Source organism: Leucopleurus acutus (genome assembly GCF_964270905.1).
Source record: "Leucopleurus acutus genome assembly, chromosome: 19".
In the NCBI taxonomy this organism is placed as follows: domain Eukaryota; kingdom Metazoa; phylum Chordata; class Mammalia; order Artiodactyla; family Delphinidae; genus Leucopleurus; species Leucopleurus acutus.
The window spans coordinates 27,359,415-27,385,518 of NC_139161.1; the positions used below are offsets into that span (position 1 = coordinate 27,359,415).

Sequence of the window (26,104 nt, forward strand, 5' to 3'; positions counted from 1 at the left end):
AAAATTATTTATTTATTTTTGGCTGTGCTGGGTCTTCGTTTCTGTGCGAGGGCTTTCTCTAGTTGTGGCAAGCGGGGGCCACTCTTCATCACGGTGCGCGGGCCTCTCACTGTCGCGGCCTCTCTTGTTGCGGAGCACAGGCTCTAGACGCGCAGGCTCAGTAGCTGTGACTCGTGGGCCTAGTTGCTCCGCGGCATGTGGGATCCTCCCAGACCAGGGCTCGAACCCGTGTTCCCTGCATTGGCAGGCAGACTCTCAACCAGTGCGCCACCAGGGAGGTCTGAAACTTTTTTTTTTAAACTTCTTTTTTTCTTAAACAAAACTGGGTAAAGTAAAATTATCAAAATGATAGCAAAGATAATATCCAGAAGCCAGAACTGGTCACTATGCCCCACTAAGGGCTCTTCAGACCACAAAAACCTCAGTTCAGTTCTAGGCATGAAACTTCACAAGCAGACTAACAGTAAATTATATCTAAAGTAATCCAGCATGGCAGGATTTCTGATCATGTCACAATCATTTACTCCTTTTGCCTGACTTTTTTTTTTCTTTAACGTCTTTATTGGAGTGTAATTGCTTTACAATGTCCTGTTAGTTTCTGCTGTGTAACAAAAGTGAATCAGCTATATGTATACATATATCACCATATGCCCTCCATCTTGCATCTCCTTCCCACGCTCCCTGTCTCACCCCTCTAGGTGGTCACAAAGCACCGAGCTGATCTCCCTGTGCGATGCAGCTGCTTCCCACTAGCTATCTATTTCACATTTGGTAGTGTATATACGTCAATGCTACTCTCTCACTTCGTCCCAGGTTACCCGCCCCCCTCCCCGTGTCCTCAACTCCATTGGCTATGTCTGTATCTTTATTCCTGTCCTGCCCCTAGGTTCATCAGAACCTTTTTTTTTTTTTAGATTCCATATATACATGTTAGCATATGGTATTTGTTTTTCTCTTTTTGAATTACTTCACTCCGTATGACAGACTCTAAGTCCTTCCAACTCACTACAACTAGTTCAATTTCGTTTCTTTTTATGGCTGAGTAATATTCCATTGTATATATGTGCCACATCTTCTTTATCCATTCATCTGTTGATGGACACTTAGGTTGCTTCCATGTCCCGGCTATTGTAAATAGTGCTGCAATGAACACTGTGGTACATGTCTCTTTTTGAATTATGGTTGTCTCAGGGTACATGCCCAGTAGTGGGATTGCTGGGTCATACGGTAGTTCTACTTTTAGTTTTTTAAAGAACCTTCATACTGTTCTCCGTGACTGTACCAATTTACATTCCTACCAACAGTGCAAGAGGGCTCCCTTTTCTCCACACCCTCGCCAGCATTTATTGTTTGTAGATCTTTTCATGATGGCCATTCTGACCCCTGTGAGGTGATACCTCACTGTAGTTTTGATCTGCATTTCTCTAATGATTAGTGATGTTGAGCCTCTTTTCATGTGTTTGTTGGCCATCTGTATGTCTTCTATGCAGAAACGTCTATTTAGGTCTTCTGCCCATTTCCGGATTGGGTTGTTTGTTTTTTTGATATTGAGCTGTCTGTACATTTTAGAGATTAATCCTTTGTCAGTTGCTTTGTTTGCAAATATTTTCTCCCATTGTGAGGGTTGTCTTTTTGTCTTGTTTATGGTTTCCTTTGCTGTGCAAAAGCTTTTAAGTTTCATTAGGTCCCATTTGTTTATTTTTGTTTTTATTTCCATTACTCTAGGAGGTGGGTCAAAAAGGATCTTGCTGTGATTTATGTCATAGAGTGTTCTGCCTATGTTTTCCTCTAAGAGTTTGATGGTGTCTAGCCCTACATTTAGGTCTTTAATCCATTTTGAGTTTATTTCTGTGTATGGTGTTAGGAAGTGTTCTAATTTCATTCTTTTACATGTAACTGTCCAGTTTTCCCAGCATCACTTATTGAAGAGGCTGTCTTTTCTCCATTGTATATTCTTGCCTCCTTTATCAACGATAAGACCCATATGTGCATGGATTTATCTCTGGGCTTTCTATCTTGTTCATTGATCTGTATTTCTGTTTTGTTGCAGTACCATACTGTCTTGATTACTGTAGCTTTGTAGTATAGTCTGAAGTCCGGGAGCCTGATTCCTCCAGCTCCGTTTTTTTTCCCTCAAGATTGCTTTGGCTATTCGGGGTGTTTTGTGTTGCCATACAAATTGTGAAGTTTTTTGTTCTAGTTCTGTGAAAAATGCCATTGGTAGTTTGATAGGGATTGCATTGAATCTGTAGATCACTTTGGGTAGTATAGTCATTTTCACAATGCTGATTCTTGCAATCCAAGAACATGGTATATCTCTCTATCTGTTTGTATCGTCTTTAATTTCTTTTATCAGTGTCTTGTAGTTTTCTGCATACAGGTCTTTTGTCTCCTTAGGTAGGTTTATTCCTAGATATTTTATTCTTTTTGTTGCAATGGTAAATGTGAGTGTTTCCCTAATTTCTTGCAGATTTTTCGTCGTTAGTGTATAGGAATGCAAGAGATGTGTGCAATAATTTTGTATCCTGCTACTTTACCAAATTCGTTGATTAGCTCTAGTAGTGTTCTGGTAGCATCTTTAGGATTCTCTATGTACAGTATCATGTCATCTGCAAACAGTGACAGTTTTACTTCTTCTTTTCCAATTTGGATTCCTTTTATTTCTTTTTCTTCTCTGATTGCCGTGGCTAAAACTTCCAAAACCATGTTGAATAACCGTGGTGAGAGTGGACATCCTTGTCTTGCTCCTGATCTTAGAGGAAATGGTTTCAGTTTATCACCACTGAGAACGATGTTGGCTGTGGGTTTGTCATATATGGCCTTTATTATGTTGAGGTAGGTTCCCTCTATGCCCACTTTCTGGAGAGTTTTTATCATAAATGGGTGCTGAATTCTGTCAAAAGCTTTTTCTGCTTCTATTGAGATTATCATATGATTTTTATCCTTCAGTTTGTTAATATGGTGTATCACATTGATTGATTTGGTATATTGAAGAATCCTTGCATTCCTGGGATAAACCCCACTTGATCATGGTGTATGATCCTTTTAATGTGCGGTTGGATTCTGTTGGCTAGTATTTTGTTGAGGATTTTTGCATCTATGTTCATCAGTGATATTGGCCTGTAGTTTTCTTTTTTTGTGACATCTTTGTCTGGTTTTGGTATCAGGGTGATGGTGGCCTCATAGAATGAGTTTGGGAATGTTCCCCCCTCTGCTATATTTTGGAAGTGTTTGAAAAGGATAGGTGTTAGCTCTTCTCTAAGTGTTTGATAGCATTCACCTGTGAAGCCATCTGGTCCTGGGCTTTTGTTTGTTGGAAGATTTTTAAGCACAGTCTCAATTTCAGTGCTTGTGATTGGTCTGTTTTTATTTTCTGTTTGTTCCTGGTTCAGTCTCGGAAGATTGTGGTTTTCTAAGAATTTGTCCATTTCTTCCAGGTTGTCCATTTTATTCGCATATAGTTGCTTGTAGTAATCTCTCATGATCCTTTGTATTTCTGCAGTGTCAGTTATTACTTCTTTTTCATTTCTAATTCTATTGATTTGAGTCTTCTCCCTTTTTTTCTTAATGAGCCTGGCTAATAGTTTATCAATTGTGTTTATCTTCTCAAAGAACCAGCTTTTAGTTTTATTGATCTTTCCTACTGTTTCCTTCATTTCTTTTTCATTTATTTCTGATCTGATCTTTATGATTTCTTTCCTTCTGCTAACTTTGGGGGTTTTTTGTTCTTCTTTCTCTAGTTGCTTTAGGTGCAAGGTTAGGTTGTTTATTTGGGATGTTTCTTGTTTCTTGAGGTAGGATTGTATTGTTATAAACTTCCCTCTTAGAACTGCTTTTGCTGCATCCCATAGGTTTTGGGCCGTCATGTGTTTATTGTCATCTGTTTCTCGGTATTTTTAAATTTCCTCAGTGATCTCTTGGTTATTTAGTAGTATATTGTTTAGCCTCCATGTGTTTGTATTTTTTACAGCTTTTTTTCCCTGTAATTGATATCTAGTTTCACAGCATTGTGGTCAGAAAAGATACTTGATATGATTTCAATTTTCTTAAATTTACCAAGGCTTGATTTGTGACCCATGATATGATCTATCCTGGAGAATGTTCCATGAGCACTTGAGAAGAAAGTGTATTCTGTTGTTTTTGGGTGGTATGTCCTCTAAATATCAATTAAGTCCATCTTGTCTAATGTGTCATTTAAAGCTTGTGTCTCCTTATTTATTTTCATTGTGGATGATCTGTCCATTGGTGAGAGTGGAGTGTTAAAGTCCCCTATTATTATTGTGTTACTGTTGATTTCCCTTTTTATGGATGTTAGCATTTGCCTTATGTACTGAGGTCTTCCTATGTTAGGTGTGTAATATTTACAATTGTTATATCTTCTTCTTGGATTGATCCCTTGATCATTAATGTAGATTCCTTCTTTGTCTCTTGTAATAGTCTTTATGTTAAAGTCTACTTGTCTGATATGAGAATTGCTACTCCAGCTTTCTTTTGATTTCCATTTGCATGGAATATCTTTTTCCATCCCCTCACTTTCAGTCTGTATGTGTCCCAAGGTCTGAAGTGGGTGTCTTGTAGACAGCATATGTAAGGGTCTTGTTTTTGTATCCATTTAGCTAGTCTATGTCCTTCGGTTGGAGCATTTAATCCATTTACATTTAAGGTAATTATCAGTATGTATGTTCCTATCACCATTTTCTTAATTGTTTTAGGTTTGTTATTGTAGGTCTTTTCCTTCTCTTGTGTTTCCTGCCTAGAGAAGTTCCTTTAGCATTTATTGTTAAGCTTGTTTGGTGGTGTTGAATTCTCTTAACTTTTGCTTGTCTGTAAAGGTTTTAATTTCTCCGTCATATCTGAATGAGGTCCTTGCTGGGTAGAGTAATCTTGGTTGTAGGTTTTGCCCTTTTTTTTTTTTTTTTTTGATATTTCCTTATTTATTTTTGGCCATGTTTGGGTCTTCACAGTTTTTTTATGTTTTAAATAAATTTATATATTTGCTTATTTTTTTTGGCTGTGTTGGGTCTTCGTTGCTGCGCAAGGGGGCTACTCTTCTTTGCAGTGCATGGGCTTTTCATTGCAGTGGCTTCTCTTGTTGCAGAGCACAGGCTCTAGGCGCACGGGCTACAGCAGTTGTCGCACATGGGCTCAGTAGTTGTGGCTCGCAGGCTCTAGAGCACAGGCTCAGTAGTTGTGGTTCACAGGCTTAGTTGCTCCATGGCATGTGGGATCTTCCTGGACCAGGGCTCAAACCTGTGTCCCCTGCATTGGCAGGCGGATTCTCAACCACTGAGCCACCAGGGAAGCCCCTGGGTCTTCATTGTTGTGCACAGGCTTTCTTTAGTTGTGGCGAGCAGGGGCTATTCTTCGTTGTGGTGCATAGGGTTCTCATTGCAGTGGCTTCTCTTGTTGCGGAGCACGGACTCTAGGCATGTGGGCTTCAGTAGTTGTGGCATGCAGGCTCAGTAGTTGTGGCTTGCAGGCTCAGTAGTTGTGGCTCACAGGCTCTAGAGCACAGGCTGAGTAGTTTTGGCACAAGGCTTACCTGCTCTGTGGCATGTGGGATCTTCCGGGACCAGGGATTGAATCTGTGTCCACTGCACTGGTAGGCAGATTCGTTACCACTGTGCCACCAGGGAAGCCCCCTTTCATCACTTTAAATATGTCCTGCCACTCTCTTCTGGCTTGCAGAGTTTCTGCTGAAAGATCAGCTGTTAACCTTATGGGGACTCCCTTGTATGTTATTTGTTGCTTTTCCCTTGCTGCTTTTAATATTTTTTTCTTTGTATTTAATTTTTGATAGTTTGATTAATATGTGTCTTGGCATGTTTCTCCTTGGATTTATCCTGTATGGGACTCTCTGCACTTCCTGTACTTGATTATTTCCTTTCCCTTGTTAGGGAAGTTTTCGACTATAATCTCTTCAAATATTTTCTCAGACCCTTTCTTCTTCTCTTCTTCTTCTGAGACACCTATAATTCGAATGTTGGTGCATTTAATATTGTCCCAGAGGTCTCTGAGACTGTCCTCAATTCTTCTCATTCTTTTTTCTTTATTCTGCTCTGCGGTACTTAGATCCACTATTTTATCTTCCAGGTCACTTATCCGTTCTTCTGCCTCAGTTATTCTGCTATTGACTCCTTCTAGAGTATTTTTAATTTATTTATTGTGCTGTTCATCACTGTTTGTTTGTTCTTTAGTTCTTCTAAGTCCTTGTTAAACATTTCTTGTATTTTCTCTATTCTATTTCCAAGATTTTAGATCATCTTTACTCTCATTACTCTGAATTCTTTTTCAGGTAGACTGCCTATTTCTTCTTCATTTGGTCTGGGGGGTTTTTACCTTTCTCCTTCATCTGCTGCATATTTCTCTGTGTTCTCATTTTGTTTAACTTACTTTGTTTGCGGTCTCCTTTTCATGGGCTGCAGGTTTGTAGTTCCTGTTGTTTTTGATGTCTGCCCCCAGTGGGTGAGATTGGTTCAGTGGCTTGTGTAGGCTTTCTGGTGGAGGGGACTGGTGCCTGTGTTCTGGTGGGCAGGGCCGCATCTGGCCATGTGTTTTGGGGTGTCTGTGAACTTAGTATGATTTTAGGCAGCCTCTCTGCTAATGGGTGGGGTTGTGTTCCTGTTTGTTTGGCATGGGGTGTCCAGCACTGGAGCTTGCTGGCTGTTGGGTCGACCTGGGTCTTAGTGTTGAGATGGAGATCTCTGGGAGAGCTCTCGCCGATTGCTATTATGTGGGGCGGAGAGGTCTCTGGTGGTCCAATGTTCTGAACTCGGCTCTCCCACCTTGGAGGCGCAGGCCTTACACCAGGCCGGAGCACCAAGACCCTGTCAGCCACACTGCAAGGTACGTGGGGATTTTCTTGCCTTTGGGGACGTCTGAGGTCTTCTGCCAGTGTTCAGTATGTGTTCTGTAGTTGGTCCACATGTAGATGTATTTTTGATGTATTTGTGGGGAGGAAGGTGATCTCTACATCCCACTCCTCTGCCATCTTGAAGGTCCCCCTGAAATAGGAGACTCCACTGAAGACACCAATCTCCGCAAGAGCTAGAGGTGCAGAGGCATTTTTTTCAGAGGATTTGCAGAGCTTGCTTTTTTTTTCTTTTCCTTTGTGCTTTGTCTAGTTTCACTTGTTCACAGGGTGCTTCATGCAGAGGCCTCACACCCGGCACTTTGGATCAGAGTGCCTAGTGAGAAATGGCTGCGCTGACACCTCAGCTCAGCGGGCCGGGCCGTGTGCGGAAGCACTGTCCCTGACACTGCAACTCAAGATCTGTCTGATTTTTTAAAACTTCCATTTAAAATAGTATTTTAATAAATGTGTTAAATGTTTATCCCAAATAATACGTGTACACAGTTAAAAAAACTGTGTATATGCCCTCTTTCCCCTGCCTCAACTTCACCAAATGTTACTGAATTTATATAGCTATATAAATACAGTGCCTTAGAAGGCAGGAATTTTATTATATCAACTCATTTTACATTAGTAAGCACTTAACACTTAGTTCATTTGACAAAAACATGGGTTTCAGAAAGAGGACATGATCCTGAATTCATCTGCCAAATGGGCCAGTTAACTTTGCACAGGGAAAACATACTACAAACTCATTTAGCAAACTCTTGGGCATAAATCACTATTCATAATGGAGGCCAGGTCAGATTAGGTAGATACAGGAATACAAATCAATAATGACTGCTGGAAGGGAGAGGGGACAGGGAGTGCCACGTGCTCAGGAAGGGGAGGCAGAAATGTTATTTTCAAACAGTGATTGGATATTCATCTTAACCATAAACTTTCATAAGGAAAGATTTGCTATTTTTGGAGATGATTATGTTTTCTGAGGTTAGAAAAACAGGGACTTCCCTGGCAGTCCAGTAGCTGGGACTCCACGCTCCCACTGCAGGGGGCACAGGTTCAATCCCTGGTCAGGGAACTAGGATCCCGCAAGCCACACAGTGTGGCCAAAAAAAGCTTCTGGGAATGTATATGATAAAATTCCCTTCCATCACATATACCTTCACAGTTAACCAATGAAGAATAACTCAGGGAAAATAAAGCTGAGAATTTATAATCACATCCTATTTGGGGGCTTAACAATGTGATACATTTCTGATTTGAGGGAGAAAAACAAATGCACTTATCAAAATATATATACACATACTCCAAAAACAGTACAGGACCAAAAAAACCTTAGTTTCTTATCAAAGTAACTCATCATTAGCAAACTTAAGGCTTAGAATTTCTTTTGTAAGATAGAAGAAATGGAAAGTTGTACAACTTTTTTTGCTTACACTTACTAGTCAAATAAAGACAATTAAACTAAACTTTATATGTTCTACAACTCATAGTATCCCTTTAATACTGAAAATTTCCTAACAAATGGATTTGAAACTAAAATTTAGGAAAGTAGTAACCTTAGTTACAATTTTAAATATAAGTATGCCTATTAACAAACACAAGCTTTTTTTTTCCTCTCAGCTGTTTAATTTTTCTAGCTAAAAAGGGGTCCGCATTTAAATTCTGGGGAGAGAGTAGTGACTTAACTGTTTCAAATCATCCTTTCCTGTACAGCAACTATAATTCAAAAAAAGAAAATCCTTACTAGGCTTATCCCCCAAAATGAAAATTTCTACATTTTATGAATGGGATTTTTGAATACCAATCCAGAAGAAAAAGAGCATTAAATCCTTACAGAGATCTTATATGTATGTGCCAGGCACTGTTCTAAGTGCTTTTCATAAGCAACTCACTCTGTCCTTCCATAGATGAGGAAACTGAGGCATATAAAGTTAAATAACCTGGTCTAAATCACATAATTAAGAAGTGGCAAGGCATTTGCAGCAACATGGATGCAACTAGAGATTATCATACTAAGTGAAGGAAGTCAGAAAGAGAAAGACAAATACCATATGGTATCACTTATAGGTGGAATCTAAAATATGGCACAAATGAACCTATCTACAAAACAGAAACAGATTCATAGATATAGAGAACAGACTTGTGGTTGCCAAGGAGGACGGGGGAAGGAGAGGGATGGACTGGGAGTTTGTGTTTGGTAGAGGCAAACTATTACATAGAGAATGGATAAACAACAAGGTCCTACTGTATAGCACAAGGAATGATATTCAATATCCTGTAATAAATCATAATGGAAAAGAATATTAAAAAAGAATGTCTCTATGTGTATAACTGAGTCACTTTACTGTACAGCAGAGATTGGCACAACATTGTACATCAACTATACTTCAATTAAAAAAAAAAGGGCTTCCCTGGTGGCGCAGTGGTTGAGAGTCCGCCTGCCGATGCAGGGGACACGGGTTCGTGCCCTGGTCCGGGAAGATCCCACATGCCGCGGAGCAGCTAGGCCTGTGAGCCATGGCCGCTGAGCCTGCGCGTCTGGAGCCTGTGCTCCGCAACAAGGCAGGCCACGACAGTGAGAGGCCTGCGCACCACGACGAACAGTGGCCCCCACTCGCCGCAACTAGAGAAAGCCCGCGCGCAGCAACGAAGACCCAACGCAGCCAACAGCATACTTATTTATTTGCTGTTGGCTGTGTTGGGTCTTCGTTGCTGCGCGCGGGCTTTCTCTAGTTGCGGCGAGTGGGGGCCACTCGCCATCACGGTGTGCAGGCTTCTCATTACGGTGGCTTCTCTTTGTTGCAGAGCATGGGCTCTAGGCATGCAGGCTTCAGTAGTTGCGGCTTGCGGGCTCTAGAGTGCAGGCTCAGTAGTTGTGGTGCATGGGGTTAGTTGCTCCGCGGTACATGGGATCTTCCCGGACCATGGCTCGAACCCATGTCCCCTGCATTGGCAGGCGGATTCTTAACCACTGCACCACCAGGGAAGTCCCCTAAAGTAAAACTTTTACAGAAAACTGAAGGCAGCTATTGCAATGGCAATACAAGACATCCCCAAAACCGGAGAACTCTTTGGGAGCTAAAGATAGGGATGAAAGCCTGCCTTACCCCAAGGGATTTTGAATTGACGTGGCTGCTTCTGCAGCCAATCCAAAATTACCAGGCTGAGTGAACAGTTTAGTGTTAATATCAAATTAGCACACAAAATAATTTAGGCTAAAAACATGGAAACAACCTAAATGTGCATCAAAAGATGAATGGATAAAGAAGATGAGGTATATATACACAATGGAATACTACTCAGCCATAAAAAAGAATGAAATCATGCCATCTGCAGCAACATGGATGGAACTAGAGATTATCATACTAAGTGAAGTCAGTCAGAAAGACAAATACCATATGATATCACTTACATGTTGAATATAAAATATGGCACAAATGAACCTATCTACAAAACAGAAACAGACTCTCAGACATAGAGAACAGATTTGTGGTTGCCAAGGGGGAGGGGGAGGGCGGAGGGAAGGACTGGGAGTTTGGGATTAGCAGATGTAAACTATTATATATATAATAGGATGGACAAACAACGTCCTACTGTATAGCACAGAGAACTATATTCAATATCCCATGATAAATAATAATGGAAAAGAAAAAAAACAAAACAAAACCAACCCAAAATAATCTAGGCTTATTCCCAAAAACTCAGGGGCTTCCCTGGTGGCGCAGTGGTTGAGAGTCCGCCTGCCAATGCGGGGGACGCTGATTTGTGCCCCAGTCCGGGAGGATCCCACATGCCGCGGAGCGGCTGGGCCCGTGAGCCATGGCCACTGAGCCTGTGCGTCTGGAGCCTGTGCTCCGCAGCAGGAGAGGCCACAACAGTGACAGGCCCGCGTACCACAAAAAAAGAAAAACAAACAAACAAACAAAAACAACTCAGAAAGGTTTAGAAAAAGATATAAAAGAAATTAAGTTCAAAACTATGGTCTAGTGACTTCCCTGGTGGCGCAGTAGTTAAGAATCTGCTTGCCAATGCAGGGGACACGGGTTCGAGCCCTGGTCTGGGAAGATCCCACATGCCACAGAGCAATTAAAGCCATGTGCCACAACTACTGAGCCTGTGCTCTAGAGCCCGTGCTCTGCAACAAAAGAAGCCACTGTAACGAGAGCACGCACCGCAACAAAGAGTAGCCCCCGCCTGCTGCAACGAGAGAAAGCTCGTGCCCAGCAATGAAGACCCAACGCAGCCAAAAGAAAATAAATAAAAATAAAATAATATTTTGTTTTGTTTAACACACATAAGATACATTTATTATTGTTCTCTAATCTCAAAATTCACTTGAAATGTAGCTCCGAAAAAATTAACTTTGGCATATAACTTGATATTCCTTTACTTTGCTCTCATATTACATTGTATATTACATGTAATGTCCTTTATCTGTTGTTTGATTACAATCTTAACGTGTTGTCAGATTACACATTCTTGGATTAAAGTACCACAGAAGTATTTTAATGTAACGCACACTTAATTAAAAAGCATTGGGTTGGCAAAAAAGTTCATTCGTTTTTTCCTGTAAGATGGCTCTAATAGCACTTAGTTTTCTTTAACTTCATTCGAAACAATTTTGTTAGATAGTATTGTGACAGCTGTCATATCAGCGAGCATTAAAAAAAAACTTATCAAAATTGGGGAATTTTTGTGTAGCCATTTTAATATTGAAGATGGAAGAAAAAAGCAACATTTTCAGCATATTATGCTTTATCATTTCAAGAAAGGTAAAAACGCAACTGAAACACACAAAAAAATTTATGCAGTGTATGAAGAAGGTGCTGTGACTGACGGAACGTGTCAAAAGTGGTTCGCGAGGTTCTGTACTGGAGATTTCTCGCTGGATGATGCTCAACGGTCGGGGAGACCAGTTGAAGTTGAAAGCAATCAAATCGAGACATTAATTGAGAACAATCAATATTATACCATGCGGGAGATAGCCGACATACTCAAAATATCCAAATCAAGCGCCGAAAATCATTTGCACCAGCTTGGTTATGTTAATCGCTTTGATGTTTGGGTTTCACGTTAAGTTAAGCGAAAAAAGCTTCTTGACCATATTTCCACATGCAATTCTCTATTTAGATGTAACGAAAATGTTCAGTTTTTAAAACAAATTGTGACGGGTGATGAAATGTGGATACTGTACAATAACGTGGAACGGAAGAGATCGTCGGGCAAGCGAAATGAACCACCACCAACCACACTAAAGCCCGGTCTTCATCCAAAGAAGGTGATGTTGTGTATATGGTGGGATTGGAAGCGAGTCCTCTATTACGAGCTCCTTCCGGAAAACCAAACAATTAATTCCAACAAGTACTGCTCCCAATTAGACCAACTGAAAGCAGCACTCAATGAAAAGCGTTCGGAATTAGTCAACAAAAAACACGTAATCTTCCATCAGGATAACGCAAGACTGCATGTCTCTGATGACCAGGTAAAAACTGTTACAGCTTGGCTGGGAAGTTCTGATTCATCCACTGTATTCACCAGACATTGCACCTCCAGATTTCCATTTATTTCAGTCTTTACAAAATTTTCTTAATGGAAAAAATTTCAATTCCCTGGAAGACTGTAAAAAGCACCTGGAACAGTTCTTTACACAAAAAGATAAAATGTTTTGGGAAGAAGGAATTATGAAGCTGCCTGAAAAATGGCAGAAGGTAGTGGAACAAAATGGTGAATATGTTGTTTAATAAAGTTTTTGATGAAAGTGAAAAATGTGTCTTTTATTTTTACCTAAAAACCAAAGGAACCTTTAGGTCAACCCAATAAATGCTTTCTTCTGGAGGTAAACCAAATATTTTAATTTCTTGCTTCTTATAACATTTTAATTGCTCAGCTGTTCCACTCATTGGTTCTATGTCATACTTTAAAAAAAAATACAACTGACCAACATGATTTTTGTATCTTCCAGGGCAAGGTGCTTTGCTTATTGGTTAAGTAAGCAAAAGGTTAAGTGGAAATGTTCACATTATTTAAAGCACAAGAAACAGTTAACTCTCAAATGGGAAGGTAACCCTTTCCTAACGTTTAAATACACTGTCCACATATAAAGATACTAGATTTGCCATCCATTAAAAGAGAAATTGAGTTTTTTCCTCAATCATTACAAGAATGAACTTATGTCTAACACACAGATTCTCTAACTCTGTCTCTCGTGTGATGGGTCAATGGCATAACTTTCAAGATACCATGATTGTGTTAATGGTAGAAGATGCTACCATGGTACAAATGGAAGGTCAAAACAAAAAACTAGTTGGATGTAAAATCTAACCAACAATGATAACCAGCCACATAAAACTCAATATGTATCAGTGATCTCTACATTTGGGTAAGAAGTTTCTCAACTTCTCTTCTTAAACCTTCACTACCAATCTTGGTGAAAATTAGGAGTGTATCCATGAAGCACTGGAAAGAAGATAGTATGGTTATAACAAAACATTCTGCCTCTATAAGAAAACTCATTCTCTACAACTGAAACACTGTAAATCAACTATATTGCAATTTTTTTTTAATTGTAAAAAACAAACAAAAAAACCTCATTCTGTATTCTAGATAGCCAACTTTAAAACATTTTTCCCTTTGATCCCAGAACTGCATATACATTTTTAAATTAGAAAATATAGAAAAGAATTTATAAAAAATAACATTCATTCAATTTTACCATCTAGAGAAAATCACTGTCAACATGACAACACATTTCTTTTTGGTCCTCTTTTTCTTAGTGATTTGCAGGAGTTTTCAGTATGTTTCATAAATTTTAATTCTCCATTATGGATGTTAAAAACTTTTTTTTTCATTACACATTTTTAAGTTATTAAACTTGGTTCCAAGACACAAGAGTTAGAGAGAAATCATATCTTTAAAACTCTGAATCTTCCAATGTAAGAAGAAAATATGCTTCTTCTACACTTATTGAAGACTTTCAGATTTCTGTACCCCTCTTTTTGGATTTACTCCATGGCATGTTTTCTTTTAACGAGTAAAACATATTCTTTCCTATATTGCATATAGAAAAATTATCAAATTTTTAATTATAAATGTGTAATCATCCTCCTACTGAATTATCTTATGGTAGTTTTTCACTTGATTTTGCTGGATTTTTCTTATTCTAACTGCACTGGTTAGCCCTTCAAGAATGTTGAATATGTAGCATACAGCTCCAGAAATAAGTCTGAAAATCACTTAAATACCAGTAATATCAAATGTTATTTGAATATACCCAAGAAAGTATCTAAAATTGGCGCGAGTTTTGTCTGCTGAGGGAGGAGGCATGTGAACAAAGAGAAAAGTATAATTTCTCAATTCTTTTACAGTTTTTAGTCTATCAACTTCTCTCTTGGATCATTTGTATCTTCCTAGAAACAAAATTTCAGTAAGGTTTTCAGACTGATTAGCACAGAATTATATAAGCTACTGTACATCTAAAGAAGCTATTCTATAACTTAAAAAGCTATTTTTCCCCTTTCCACTGTATCTATGGTTGTTTTTACTTTCTCATTCCTAATTTTGAGAATGTGAGCTTTCTCTCACACTTGTTGATCTGGCTAGCTAGTGAATTAACTACTTAGTTGAATTATTTACTTTTCTTTTAAACCAATCACCTCAACTTATTTCTTTTTTTTTAAGACTTTAAAAAAAATTAATTTATTAATTTTATTTATTTATTTTTGGCTGCGTTGGGTCTTCATTGCTGCATGTAGGCTTTCTCTAGCTGCGGCAAGCAGGGGCTACTCTTCATTGCGATGTGCGGGCTTCTCACTGCGGTGGCTTCTCTTGTTGCGGAGCACAGGCTCTAGGAGCGCGGGCTTCAGTAGTTGTGGCTCGCGGGCTCTAGAGCGCAGGCTCAGTAGTTGTGGTGCAAGGGCTTAGTTGCTCCGTGGCATGGGGAATCTTCCTGGACCAGGGTTCAAACCCGTGTCCCCTGCATTGGCAGGAGGATTCTTAACCACTGAGCCACCAGGGAAGTCCCTCAACTTATTTCTTGGTCACGCTAATATTTTAGAATATCAATTTTTAGGCTATTCCCCTCTTAGTACAACTTCATGTCCCAGATATTTTATTCTTAAAAATTCAATTTTACCTCTTTTATATATCAAAATAATACAGTCATAAAAATCCAAGCAGTATAAAGAGGATAATAAACAAGAACAACATAACATAATAAGTACTTTGCTTGTTATCTTTTTTAAAAATAATCAGAGATCTTTATCAATGTTAAGTGTAAAACACAGCCTACTAAATTAAAATATTAATAATGTTCCTGGATTTTCGAATATTTGGAAGATACTTTAGGAAATAATTTTGTTGATCCAAGTTTCTTTAAAGAACTCTGTCAAAGGATGTTTGAGTGGATTCTCTTTTCCTACTCTCAAATGTCTTGGAAGCTAAGGAAACATTTTAAATTATTTTAATTTTAAAACTTTTTAAAGGTAATATAGTGAGCATGATAAAATTGATAATTTGAGGAATTTATTCTACTTAGAATATTACAATAAGCCAATAGTAACATCAATAAATGGATATAATTTATTTAAGAGAGAATATATGTACAAAGTTAAAAATGACTATAATCCTATCCCTTGAATAAACAGTATGAAATTTTGTGTTCCTCTAATTTTTTTCAACACATATACAAATGTACACATATATTCCTCCATTTAAAAACAACAGGATTATATTATTCACACTACTTTGTAACAAGCTTTTTATTCTCCCCATGTGCTCTCTACTTCAGTATACACAGCATCCTCATTCTTTCTTTTTTTTTTTTTCTGGCCACGCTACGCGGCATGTGGGATCTTAGTTCCCCAACCAGGAATCAAACCCGTGCCCCCTGCAGTGGAAGCATGGAGTCTTAACCACTGGACCACCAGGGAAGTCCCAGCATCCTCATTCTTTCTAACTGCAGTATGATATTCCATTCCTGATTGATTAGCATGTAGTTGTTTCCAATTTTTGCCATCATAAACAATACTGTACTTAATATTCCCAAATAGAATTTTCTGCACAGTCAACAAGCATTCCTGTAGGAAAAAAAAAAAATTTAATGGTATTGTGGATTAAAGGGTATGACTTATTTGAATGATTAAACCATGACAATCTAGTAAGTGAAGATGAATGTTAATTTTTAAACCTTTTTATTGAAGTATAACATACACATAGATGAGTGCACAATTCATATTTAAAATATAAAGCTCTGAGAGGTACAAACTATTATGTACAAAATAAGCTACAAGGATATATTGTACAACACAGGGAATATCACCAATATTTTATATGAACTATAAATGGAGTATAACCTTTAAAAATTATGAATCACTATATTGTACACCTCTAATTTGTATAATATTGTACAGCAACTATACTTCAATAAAAAATATATATAATTTAGGACTTCCCTGGTGGAGCAGTGGTTTAGAATCCGCCTGCCAATGCAGGGGACACAGGTTCGAGCCCTGGTCCGGGAAGATCCCACATGGCACAGAGCAACTAAGCCCGTGCACCACAACTACAGAGCCTGTGCTCTAGAGCCCGTGAGCCACAACTACTGAGCCCACGTGCCACAACTAATGAAGCCCACACACCTAGAGCCCGTGTTCCACAACAAGAGAAACCACCGCAATGAGAAGCCCACATAGCGCAACAAAGAGTAGCCCCCGCTCGCGGCAACTAGAGAAAGCCCACGTGCAGCAACGAAGACCCAATGCAGCTAAAAATAATTAATTAAAAAATATATGGGGCTTCCCTGGTGGCGCAGTGGTTGAGAGTCCGCCTGCCGATGCAGGGGATACGGGTTCGTGCCCCAGTCCGGGAGGATCCCATGTGCCGCGGAGCGGCTGGGCCCGTGAGCCATGGCCGCTGAGCCTGCGCGTCTGCAGCCTGTGCTCCGCAACGGGGGAGGCCACAACAGTGAGAGGCCTGCGTACTGAAAAAAAAAACACTATATATATATATACATATATATAAAATTTAAAAAAGAAAATGAAAGAATAAAATGTAAAGCTCAATAAATTTTCACAAAGTGAACATAACCAACATACAGATCATAAAATAGAATATTATCAGAATCCCAGACATCTCCCTTTGTGCCCCTGCATAGTCACTAACCTCCAAGGATAACTGCTCCTGACTTACAGTACTTATGATTAATTTCGCCTGTTTTTGAACTTTAAACAAATAGAATCACACTACATATCCACATTTTCCAAACTGCACCAAGGTTCCCTGGGGCATTGCAAGATATTTTAAGTTTGAAAGAAACAATATTCCACATCTGTATTAAACCATGCCAAATACTAGATTGCTACATTCCTTTCAACAACATCTTATCTTTGTGAAGCAGCATTTTCAGTGGTTGCTATAATAAAAGTAATGTGCAAAAATCATTATGGAACAGAAAATGGAATGGTGGTGACCAATCCGATTCCAAGATGTGAGAAGTTGTACAGTGCCCGACAAACACACACAACCCAGTAATAAGTAATTGTGGTTATTTAAGAATGAAGTACACTACTCTTTGTTCTTTCAATTTTTGTGCACTATTCTTTTAATGGCTCTTAAGTTGTTAGGACGTAAGTATTATTAATTGTTTATATCTACTTAACGAACAGAACTGTTAGGTATTTCTTTTGGCCTAAGGGTGCTATGAGGGGAGAGAGTTTGGGAGCCTCTGATACATACTCCTATGACTGATTTCTTTCACTCAATACCATTTGTGAGATTCATCCATATGGTTTCTAACAGTTGCAATTCATTCATTTTCATTGCAAAATATTCTACTATACGACTACTCCACAATTTATTTATTAATTCTCCTACTGATAGACATTGGGATAGTCTCCACTTTTTGGTTATCATGAATAGTATTGCTATGACCTTTTTTTTTTTTTGGTCACACTGCACAGCTTGTTGGGGAATCTCAGTTCCCCAACCAAGGACTGAACCTGGGCCATGGCAGTGAAAGCACCAAATCCTAATCACTAGACCACCAGGGGACTCCCTGAACGTTCTTAAGTGTATATATCTTGAGATGGAATTATAGGGTATATATATGTTCAGTTTTAGTAGATGATGCTAGTTTTCCAAAATGGTTTATCAATTTACATTCCCACTAACAGTATATGAGAGTTCTGATTGCTCCATATCCTTACCAACACTTTTTTCTTTTTCATTTATTCATTCTGAGGAAAGTACAGGAGGACAGTGATTTCCCTGAAGACAAAATGAGGTTGAGCATTTTTCCAAATGTTTGACAGGTCCTTGGAGTGTCCCCTTTTGGATGTCTATTGAAGTTATTTCTCCATTAAAAAAAATGGGTTCTTATTTTCTTAATTTCTAGTTCTTTAGATGCAGGATGATTCCTTTGTCAGATATATGTGCTGCAAATATCTTCTACTCTGTGGCATGGCTTTTCCCTTATTCAAAAATAAATTTATTTATTTATTTTTATCTTTGGCTGTGTTGGGTCTTTGTTGCTGCGTGCGGGCTTTCTTTAGTTGCGGTGAGCGGGGGCTACTCTTTGTTGCTGTGCGCGGCCTTCTCACTGCGGAGGTTTCTCTTGTTGTGGAGCGCAGGCTCTAGGTGCGCAGGCTTCAGTAGTTGTGGCGCGCAGGCTCAGCAGATGTGGCGCACGGGATTATCTGCTCCGCAGCATGTGGGATCTTCCTGGACCAGGGGTCGAACCCATGTCGTCTGCATTGGCAGGCAGATTCTTAACCACTGTGCAACCAGGGAAGCCCCGGCTTTTCCCTTTTAATGGTATCTATCTATCTATCTATTTATGGCTGAGCTGGATCTTTGTTGCTGCGCGTGGGCTTTCTCTAGTTGCAGTGAGCGGGGGCTACTCTTCATTGCAGTGCGTGGGCTTCTCGTTGTGGTGGCTTCTCTTGTTGCAGAGCATGGGCTCTAGGTGCGCGGGCTTCAGCAGTGTGGCGCGCAGGCTTAGTAGATGTGGCACACGGGCTTAGTTGCTCCGCAGCATGTGGGATCTTCCTGGACCAGGGCTCGAACCGTGTACCCTGCAGTAGCAGGCAGATTCTTAACCACTGCGTCGCCAGGAAAGCCCCAGCTTTTCCCTTTTAATGGTATTTTTTATGAATAGATGTTCTTGATCTTAATGTAGTCCAATTTTTCAAGTTATCTTTATATTTAGCTCATTTGTATCCTATTTAATAAATCTTTGCTGACATAGTGAAAACTTTTTTTCCTAAAAAACTGTTTTTTCACATTTAGATCAGCAATCCACCCAAAAATGGTAACTGTGTATGATATAAGGTAAGATCGTGATCCTTCTCCCCCTACATGGATATCTAACTGACCAACACCATTATTTGATTTTCCTTTCTCCATTGTACTGCTGTCACTTTTATTATAAACCAGGTGACAGTATACATGTGTCAGTCTGTTTCTGGACTGTATTGCTCCATTGGCCTATTTGTCTACCCATGTGCCAAAACCATCTTATCTTGTTACAGCCTGATATTTGATGGTGTAAGCCCTCCAGATTTTCTTTCTTCTTCATGGTTGACTTGGCTTGACACTGCATTTTAATTTGCATTTCATCTGAGCATCTTTTGATATTTATTATGATTAGTATTAGATGTTTTCTTCTTGTATGAGCTAGCTGTTCAGGTCTTCTGAAAACAAGTTGGTTGTCCTTTACATACTAATTAGTATTAGATCTTTCTGTATTAGGAAATTCACTCTTCATGTGACAAATGTTGCCATTTGCATAGTCTTTTTAAAAAATGTGCTTACAATTTTCCCCCTATTTTTTAATGTACTCAAAAGTATCAATTTCTTTTTTTCCTCCTGGGTTTTGGTTTCAGGCTTAGAAAAGCCTTCTCTATGCCAAGACAGCATTAGTGTTGGCAAGATGAGTAACAGGACTTCACGTTTTACATTACTCATTTTTATAAAGTTTGACATTTTTTAAATTTGTAAATTACCTCAATAATTTCTTTAAAAAAGAATTTCAGTCATTTCCCACTCTAAGATACCCAACACTTTATTCTGATACTTTTATGATTTCATTTGCCATATTTAAATCTTTAATTCACCTGGAATTCATTTTGGTATAAGGTGTGAAGTAGAAGTCTAACATTCCCCCCAAATAACCAATTTTTCCCCATTTATTTAAAATATAGCACTGTCCTATAACTTTATTATGTAATATATTCTTAAATATGCTTTGGTTTCTATCTAGTCTGTCTACTATGTTCTAGTAATGTTCTGTCTACTATGTTCTATAAATCAATTTCCCTCTTTGCTGTTCTTGTGCCAATACCATGTTGTTTTAAAATATATAGCCTTCTGGGCTTCCCTGGTGGCGCAGTGGTGGAGAGACCGCCTGCAGATGCAGGGGACGTGGGTTCGTGCCCCGGTCCGGGAAGATCCGGCATGCCGCGGAGCGGCTGGGCCCGTGAGCCATGGCCACTGAGCCTGCGCGTCCGGAGCCTGTGCTCCGCAGCGGGAGAGGCCGCAGCAGTGAGAGGCCCGCGTACCGCAAAAATAAATAAATAAAATAAAATATATAGCCTTCTAATACACTTGACTATCCTAAATACTGTACATCTTAAAAATTTCCTTGGCTCATTTATTCTCATGTAATTAATTCCTCCATATAAATATATTTAATCAGTTTCCTATACCCAATAAAATTCTGAGATTCTGATTCAAGTTGTAATAAATTCACAGCTTAAACTGACATGAGTGGACATATTTATAACATATTACCTTCTCATCCAGATACATGGTATGGCTATTTATGTTTTTTTACTCCCTGCCTCCCCTAAAGTTTTTGCTCTCAATTTATTAAGCCTAAGAGTTTTTTATGTGAAAAGAATATTAACTCTTTGGCTGTCAAATCCATTGCAAGAATTTTTTTTCAGTTTGTTACCAGCCAATCAAAAAAAAATATTAGTTGAGGCTGTATATAACTAAGAATAAACACAGAAAAAGAAAAAATTAATTCAACTCTAATACTAAATCAGGCATTATTAATTCGTATGGTTTTCAGCAAGAGACTTACAATAATAATTTTTTAAAATCCCAAATTATTAAGTTTAAGACTGAAAACAATAAATAGAACACATTATGGAAACACTTCACTGGGTCAAAACTTAAAACTCTATGGAAAATTCTGTAATTGGAACAGGATAAAATAGACCATTCAGCAGTTACAATAAAAAGAAAAGTTAATAAACTTCACTCTTTGAAGAACCCAGCCCTTCACTCTATTTGCCTTCAGTTTGTCTACAATTTTACAATGCTTTCTATTCACTTTATCTACTTCTATACCCAAATTGTTGAGTACCCCTAGAGAAAACCCATTCTGATTCAAAGACATTATCCTGTAGGATACTCTTTTATGGAACCATCTATATCTCCTATCATTTTTTTAAAACATATTTTTACTGAGCCTCCCTTTCTGTATAACTTAGTAGCCATTTCCAACTTCTGTTTAGCCTTTCTACATAAAAGCCACCACTTCTATCCCTGATTCTCAGCAGATGATCTTACCTCCTAATTCATAACTACCATTCTTTGCAAACTTAGTTATGTAGACACTTTATGTCTTTAACTCTTTGCATCTGATCTTAGAGAAAGAAGTATTCCTTCCTCAACTCCAATGTAAGACTAATACCTCGGACTTCCCTGGTAGCGCAGTGGTTAAGAATCCGCCTGCCAATGCAGGGGACACGGGTTCAAAGCCCTGGTCCGGGAAGGTCCCACATGCCGTGGAGCAACTAAGCCCACGCACCACAACTACTAAGCCTGTGCTCTAGAGCCCGCGAGCCACAACTACTGAAGCCCGCGCACCTACAGCCCATGCTCCGCAACAAGAGAAGCCACCGCAACGAAGAGAAGCCCCCGCTCGCCGCAACTAGAGAAAGCCCGTGCGCAGCAACCAAGACCCAATGCAGCCAAAAATAAATTAATTAAAATAAATTTTTTAAAAAAAGACTAATACCTTAATTTATGCAGGGTGAAGGAAGGGGCAAGGCTCATTAATTTAACACTCCTACTCAAGGACTCTGCTCCGTAATTTATTTCCTGCCTTACTTGTATATTCAACCTCTCATTCCGTTTTGGTTTCTGCCATTCAGCCAATAAATATATTCTAACATCTTCCATTCTTAAAAAAGAACAACTTTCACATTTTACCCTTTCTAAATATCAACACCTCTCTCCCTTCCCTTTTTAGGGATCACCCAGCCTGTCTACTTCTTCAACTCCCATTCATTCCATAACCCCATTTCCTAAAGCTTTATGAGTGTGCCTTCACCTGAAGCTACTGACAAAAACTAACATAGTGACACTGGACTATGGTGAATCAGGATGGGGAAATTTTTGATTGCCCAAATACTATTATTTCGTCTATGACTATGCCTATTGATGGAAGTTGGGACAGCTGGAGGGAGGGATCTGACTGTGAGTTTCTCCTTGGCTCTAAATTGGAGAAAAGTGGAAACTGTAAACATTAAGCAAGAAAGCAAGGTACACAGGAACTAAATACTAGGTATGAGACCTAGACTAAATTACTTAACTTTCTCACCTATAAAACAGGGTTATACCCCACTTTACAGTTTAATTGTGAGGCTTAAACAAAATAACTGTGTAAAAGCACTTACAGTTCCAGGCACATGTTAAACACCTTCCTTCACCTTAGCACGGTGCCATATTCCCTACAGGCGCACAGCTATTAAGGAGTACAAGTGTACCAAAAAGGACACCATATTACATCTTTGTGGACTATGTGAAACTGAAAATGTGGCAAAAGCACCATCTGTTCATACTCACTATTAATAATCCACAAATGAAAAGCTTCAATTAGAAATAAAAGTTACTAGAAGATATCCAAGTACTTTGAGGGAATTCAACCACTAAATATACTTTGATTAAATTTCCAATGATTTTCTCTAAAAAGTGTAAAAGATAACACGCGATTTATTAAAATAGATAGAGTTAGCATACACGAAAAGCTGCAGTTTCCCAGGTTGAGAAAGAAATCCAACTCATCCTTCTTGGGAGGAATGAATCTTAAATATACAAAACTTCCTTAGATATGCACAAAAGTAAATCAATGTATCAAAGGGATCTGGAACAAAGGGAGATTTTTTCTCTATCTTCCCCTCTCCCCAAATAATAACATAAATGACCAAAATGAATATTCCCCAAATATCTAGGGGGAAAAAAATTTAATTGTTAGAATTGGTGTAAAGCAGCTGGATTTAGTAGAATGCAGCAAGTCAGCTGCTTTCTGAAAAAATATTCGGGGTGGAGAAGTGGGCAACCTTCCCGATGAAACAACTGCCACAAAACATCATACATATATAAGAACATACACATCTGTTAAATATCAGTTTACAATGTTCCAGCCAACTCACACGTCAAGAGGAAGTGTTTAGATCTAAAAAATAAATCACACTTTACTTCTAGTCAAATTTTGCGTGGGTGGCTACAGGAGAAGAGGCGTTATCCACGCTGATTCAAGGCAAAGAGGACTGAATAATAAGTCCACTGTCCACATTCAAATGTGGGGGGAGAGGAAAAGGGAGGCTCCCAGTCCATAAAGTTCTCCTCCCTCTCTAAACACTGCAAAACTGTCCACGTCTAAAGACACTTACCCCTGAAACTACTTGGAGACTGACTTGGAAACTTTTTGTTCAGATTTCTGAGGGGGAGCGATTTAGGAATGCTGCAAGATTACAACTTGCAAATATATGAACATACTTTAAATTCTAAAGTTTTTTTTTTTTTTAAGGATTTTCCCCCTTTCAAGTAGTTTATCACCACTCCCATGTTAATAAAAACCCCTATTCAACCCCTAGTATATACAAAAACCAAAGCTTTAAAGGAGATGCGAATAAGACAGATGACTACTTCCAATAATTCCTCAACTCCCTCCCAATTAGGCAGAAATAGGTAAAGCTAAGGAACAAAAAGCAGGAGAAAAAAGAAAAAAACTTGGGGAGGGCGGCGAGAAAAGAAACTAGATAGGAGGTGAAAAGAGCAAAGAAAAGTCCAGCTGATGGTGACATTTAATTGGGAAGGGAGGGCAGAAAACATCCCGAAGACACAGCTAGAAGGGAAGGACTGAGTGGGACAAGGGCGCAATAGAGGAAGTCCACGCAAAAGGCCTCCCCAAAGGGGCCCCAATGTAGGAGGGAACACCAAAAGGGGGAAAAGACTCATTAGGAAGACGTATCCATCAAGGCCCAAGATCTTGCAAGACAGAGGCTACCAGATGGGGTGTTTCTATACTGGTCACCCCGACACCGCCCCATATGTCTCGGAAGACGACCCTGCTACAAGGGGTAAGGGGTTAAACGCGGGGGTTCGCGGACGTGGAAGGGGGTGCGGCCCCAGGGGTTGCTGCAGGAGAGCAGAATGCTGGCCCACGTTCCGTACCTTATAGTAAACATCGAACTGAATGTTCTCGGGTAAGGAGCGGATGTCTCGGCGTGAGCGGATGTAGTTGTCCACGACAGCGGAGATGGCGGTGTTATAGAGGGTCTCTGGGATCCACTCTAGTTCCACGGCCGCCATCTTCCTTCCCTCCTCCTCCGCCTCCTCCGCCTCCTCCTCCCGAAGGCCCCCGCCTCCCTCCGTAGCGAACTCCTCGGCGGCCCCGGAGGATTCCGAGGGGCGGCGGCGGCCACGCGGGCACACAGCAGAAGGGCGCGGCTGCCCTGGCTCCTCCAGGCGAGCTGGGGGTGGCGGCAGCGGGCGCAGGCCCGTGTAGAGAGCGGGCCGGGGATCCGGGAGCAACCGGGCCGAGGCCTCACATTCCGTGTTTGCAAGCACCCTGGGATCCGTCCCAGTGCCTCTCTCTGCAGGGGCGGGACTACGTGTGCGGCGTCATGGCGTCAGCATACGCCGACGCGCTGGAGGGAAGGAATGCGGCAGGCAAAAAACTTGGGAAGAAAAGATCCGTGATCCCGCCCTCGGGGAACATACTTTCCGAGGGCGCTGGAGTTCGGTGGATGGGGGTGAGCTTTTTTCAGTGCGACAAGTTATGACAGGTTTTTAAGCAGCTCCTTCCGAGTCACCGGCCGCATCAGTCCTTTCTGCCGATCCTGCTTGGGGGGTTCTTATGCACGGACCCTTTCCAGGCTCAGGTAGAAGTTTGGGTGCAGAGTTATCAGTCCATTAAAAATCATGCATTCAGAGAATTCACATTACTCTGGAAACCCTCCCTTAGACTCCAGTCCCTAAGCCAAGTTAGGAACCTTCGGCCCAGGAACTAGGGATCAGGATGGAAGGGAGACTTGCATTGTGTAACCATTTGCCCTGTTTGAACTTTACTATGTTTCTTTTTCTAAATGAAACTTACACACAAAAAAAAGGGAAAAGAACTGCTTTAGAAGAATTTGGTGGGAAGGTTAGCCTTATTATGGATTTACAAATAGTGGTGAGAGAAAAAGGGCTAAATGGTAACTGTGATATGACTGTGGTAAAACAGAAATGAAAATACCTGTTTCCTTCCGTCCTCAGCCTGAATATCTGCTACTTATGTAACTTAATTTTCCAAGTCTGTGATTTCAAGAACTTTATGCAACATCTTTCTGCTCTAGGAATTTAACAAGGAAATTACTGGCCGTAATTGGTGACACTGTCAATCTCGTAGTCACGCTGTAGCAATGTAAAACCTGAAAACAATGATGATAATGTGCTGACATTTAGAGCTAAAGGAATTGGAAGTGGCTCTTCCAGTTCACCCTGCTATTTCAATGTTAAATGGTTAAATAGTTTGGTAAGAAAGAAAGAAGGAAACACCCTTAGTCCTCTTCTCAGTCTGTACCAGTTCTTACTCTGTAGTCCATGAACCTGGGAAAGCTGTGGTTGGCCTTAAGGTAGGGTTGCCAGAATTGGTAAGTAAAAAAATACAAATGCCCAGTTACATTTTAATTTCACATGAACAACGAATCCCTACCTTAAGGCACTAAATCCAGAATGCGAATCCATCGGCAGGCCAGGCCCTGGTGAACCGGATGAACAGAGAAACTAGTGGAAACTAGGCCATTTTTGTTGTGGACTGTCCTCAATTGAGGGAAGAAAGCTTCTCCCTTGTACTCTAGAAAATTAACGAGTCCCAGCAGAGCTGGTATTTGAACTCAATAATTATATAAATACTGCCTTTCATATTCTGAATGATAGCATAACATCTGAGTTTTCAGTGGTCAGGGTCAG

General features: G+C 39.9%; 1 protein-coding gene across 1 annotated transcript in view; it reads right to left on the minus strand.

Annotated features, from left to right (window-relative positions):
- APPBP2 (amyloid beta precursor protein binding protein 2) overlaps positions 1-24,717 on the minus strand; it is a 62,367-nt gene extending 37,650 nt beyond the window's left edge. The window contains exon 1 of the mRNA XM_082859922.1: positions 24,323-24,717. Within this exon, the coding sequence (XP_082716048.1) occupies positions 24,323-24,460 (138 nt within the window). The 5' untranslated portion in view covers positions 24,461-24,717. The remainder of the gene's footprint in view (positions 1-24,322) is intronic.
- Between the last annotated feature and the right edge of the window lie 1,387 nt (positions 24,718-26,104).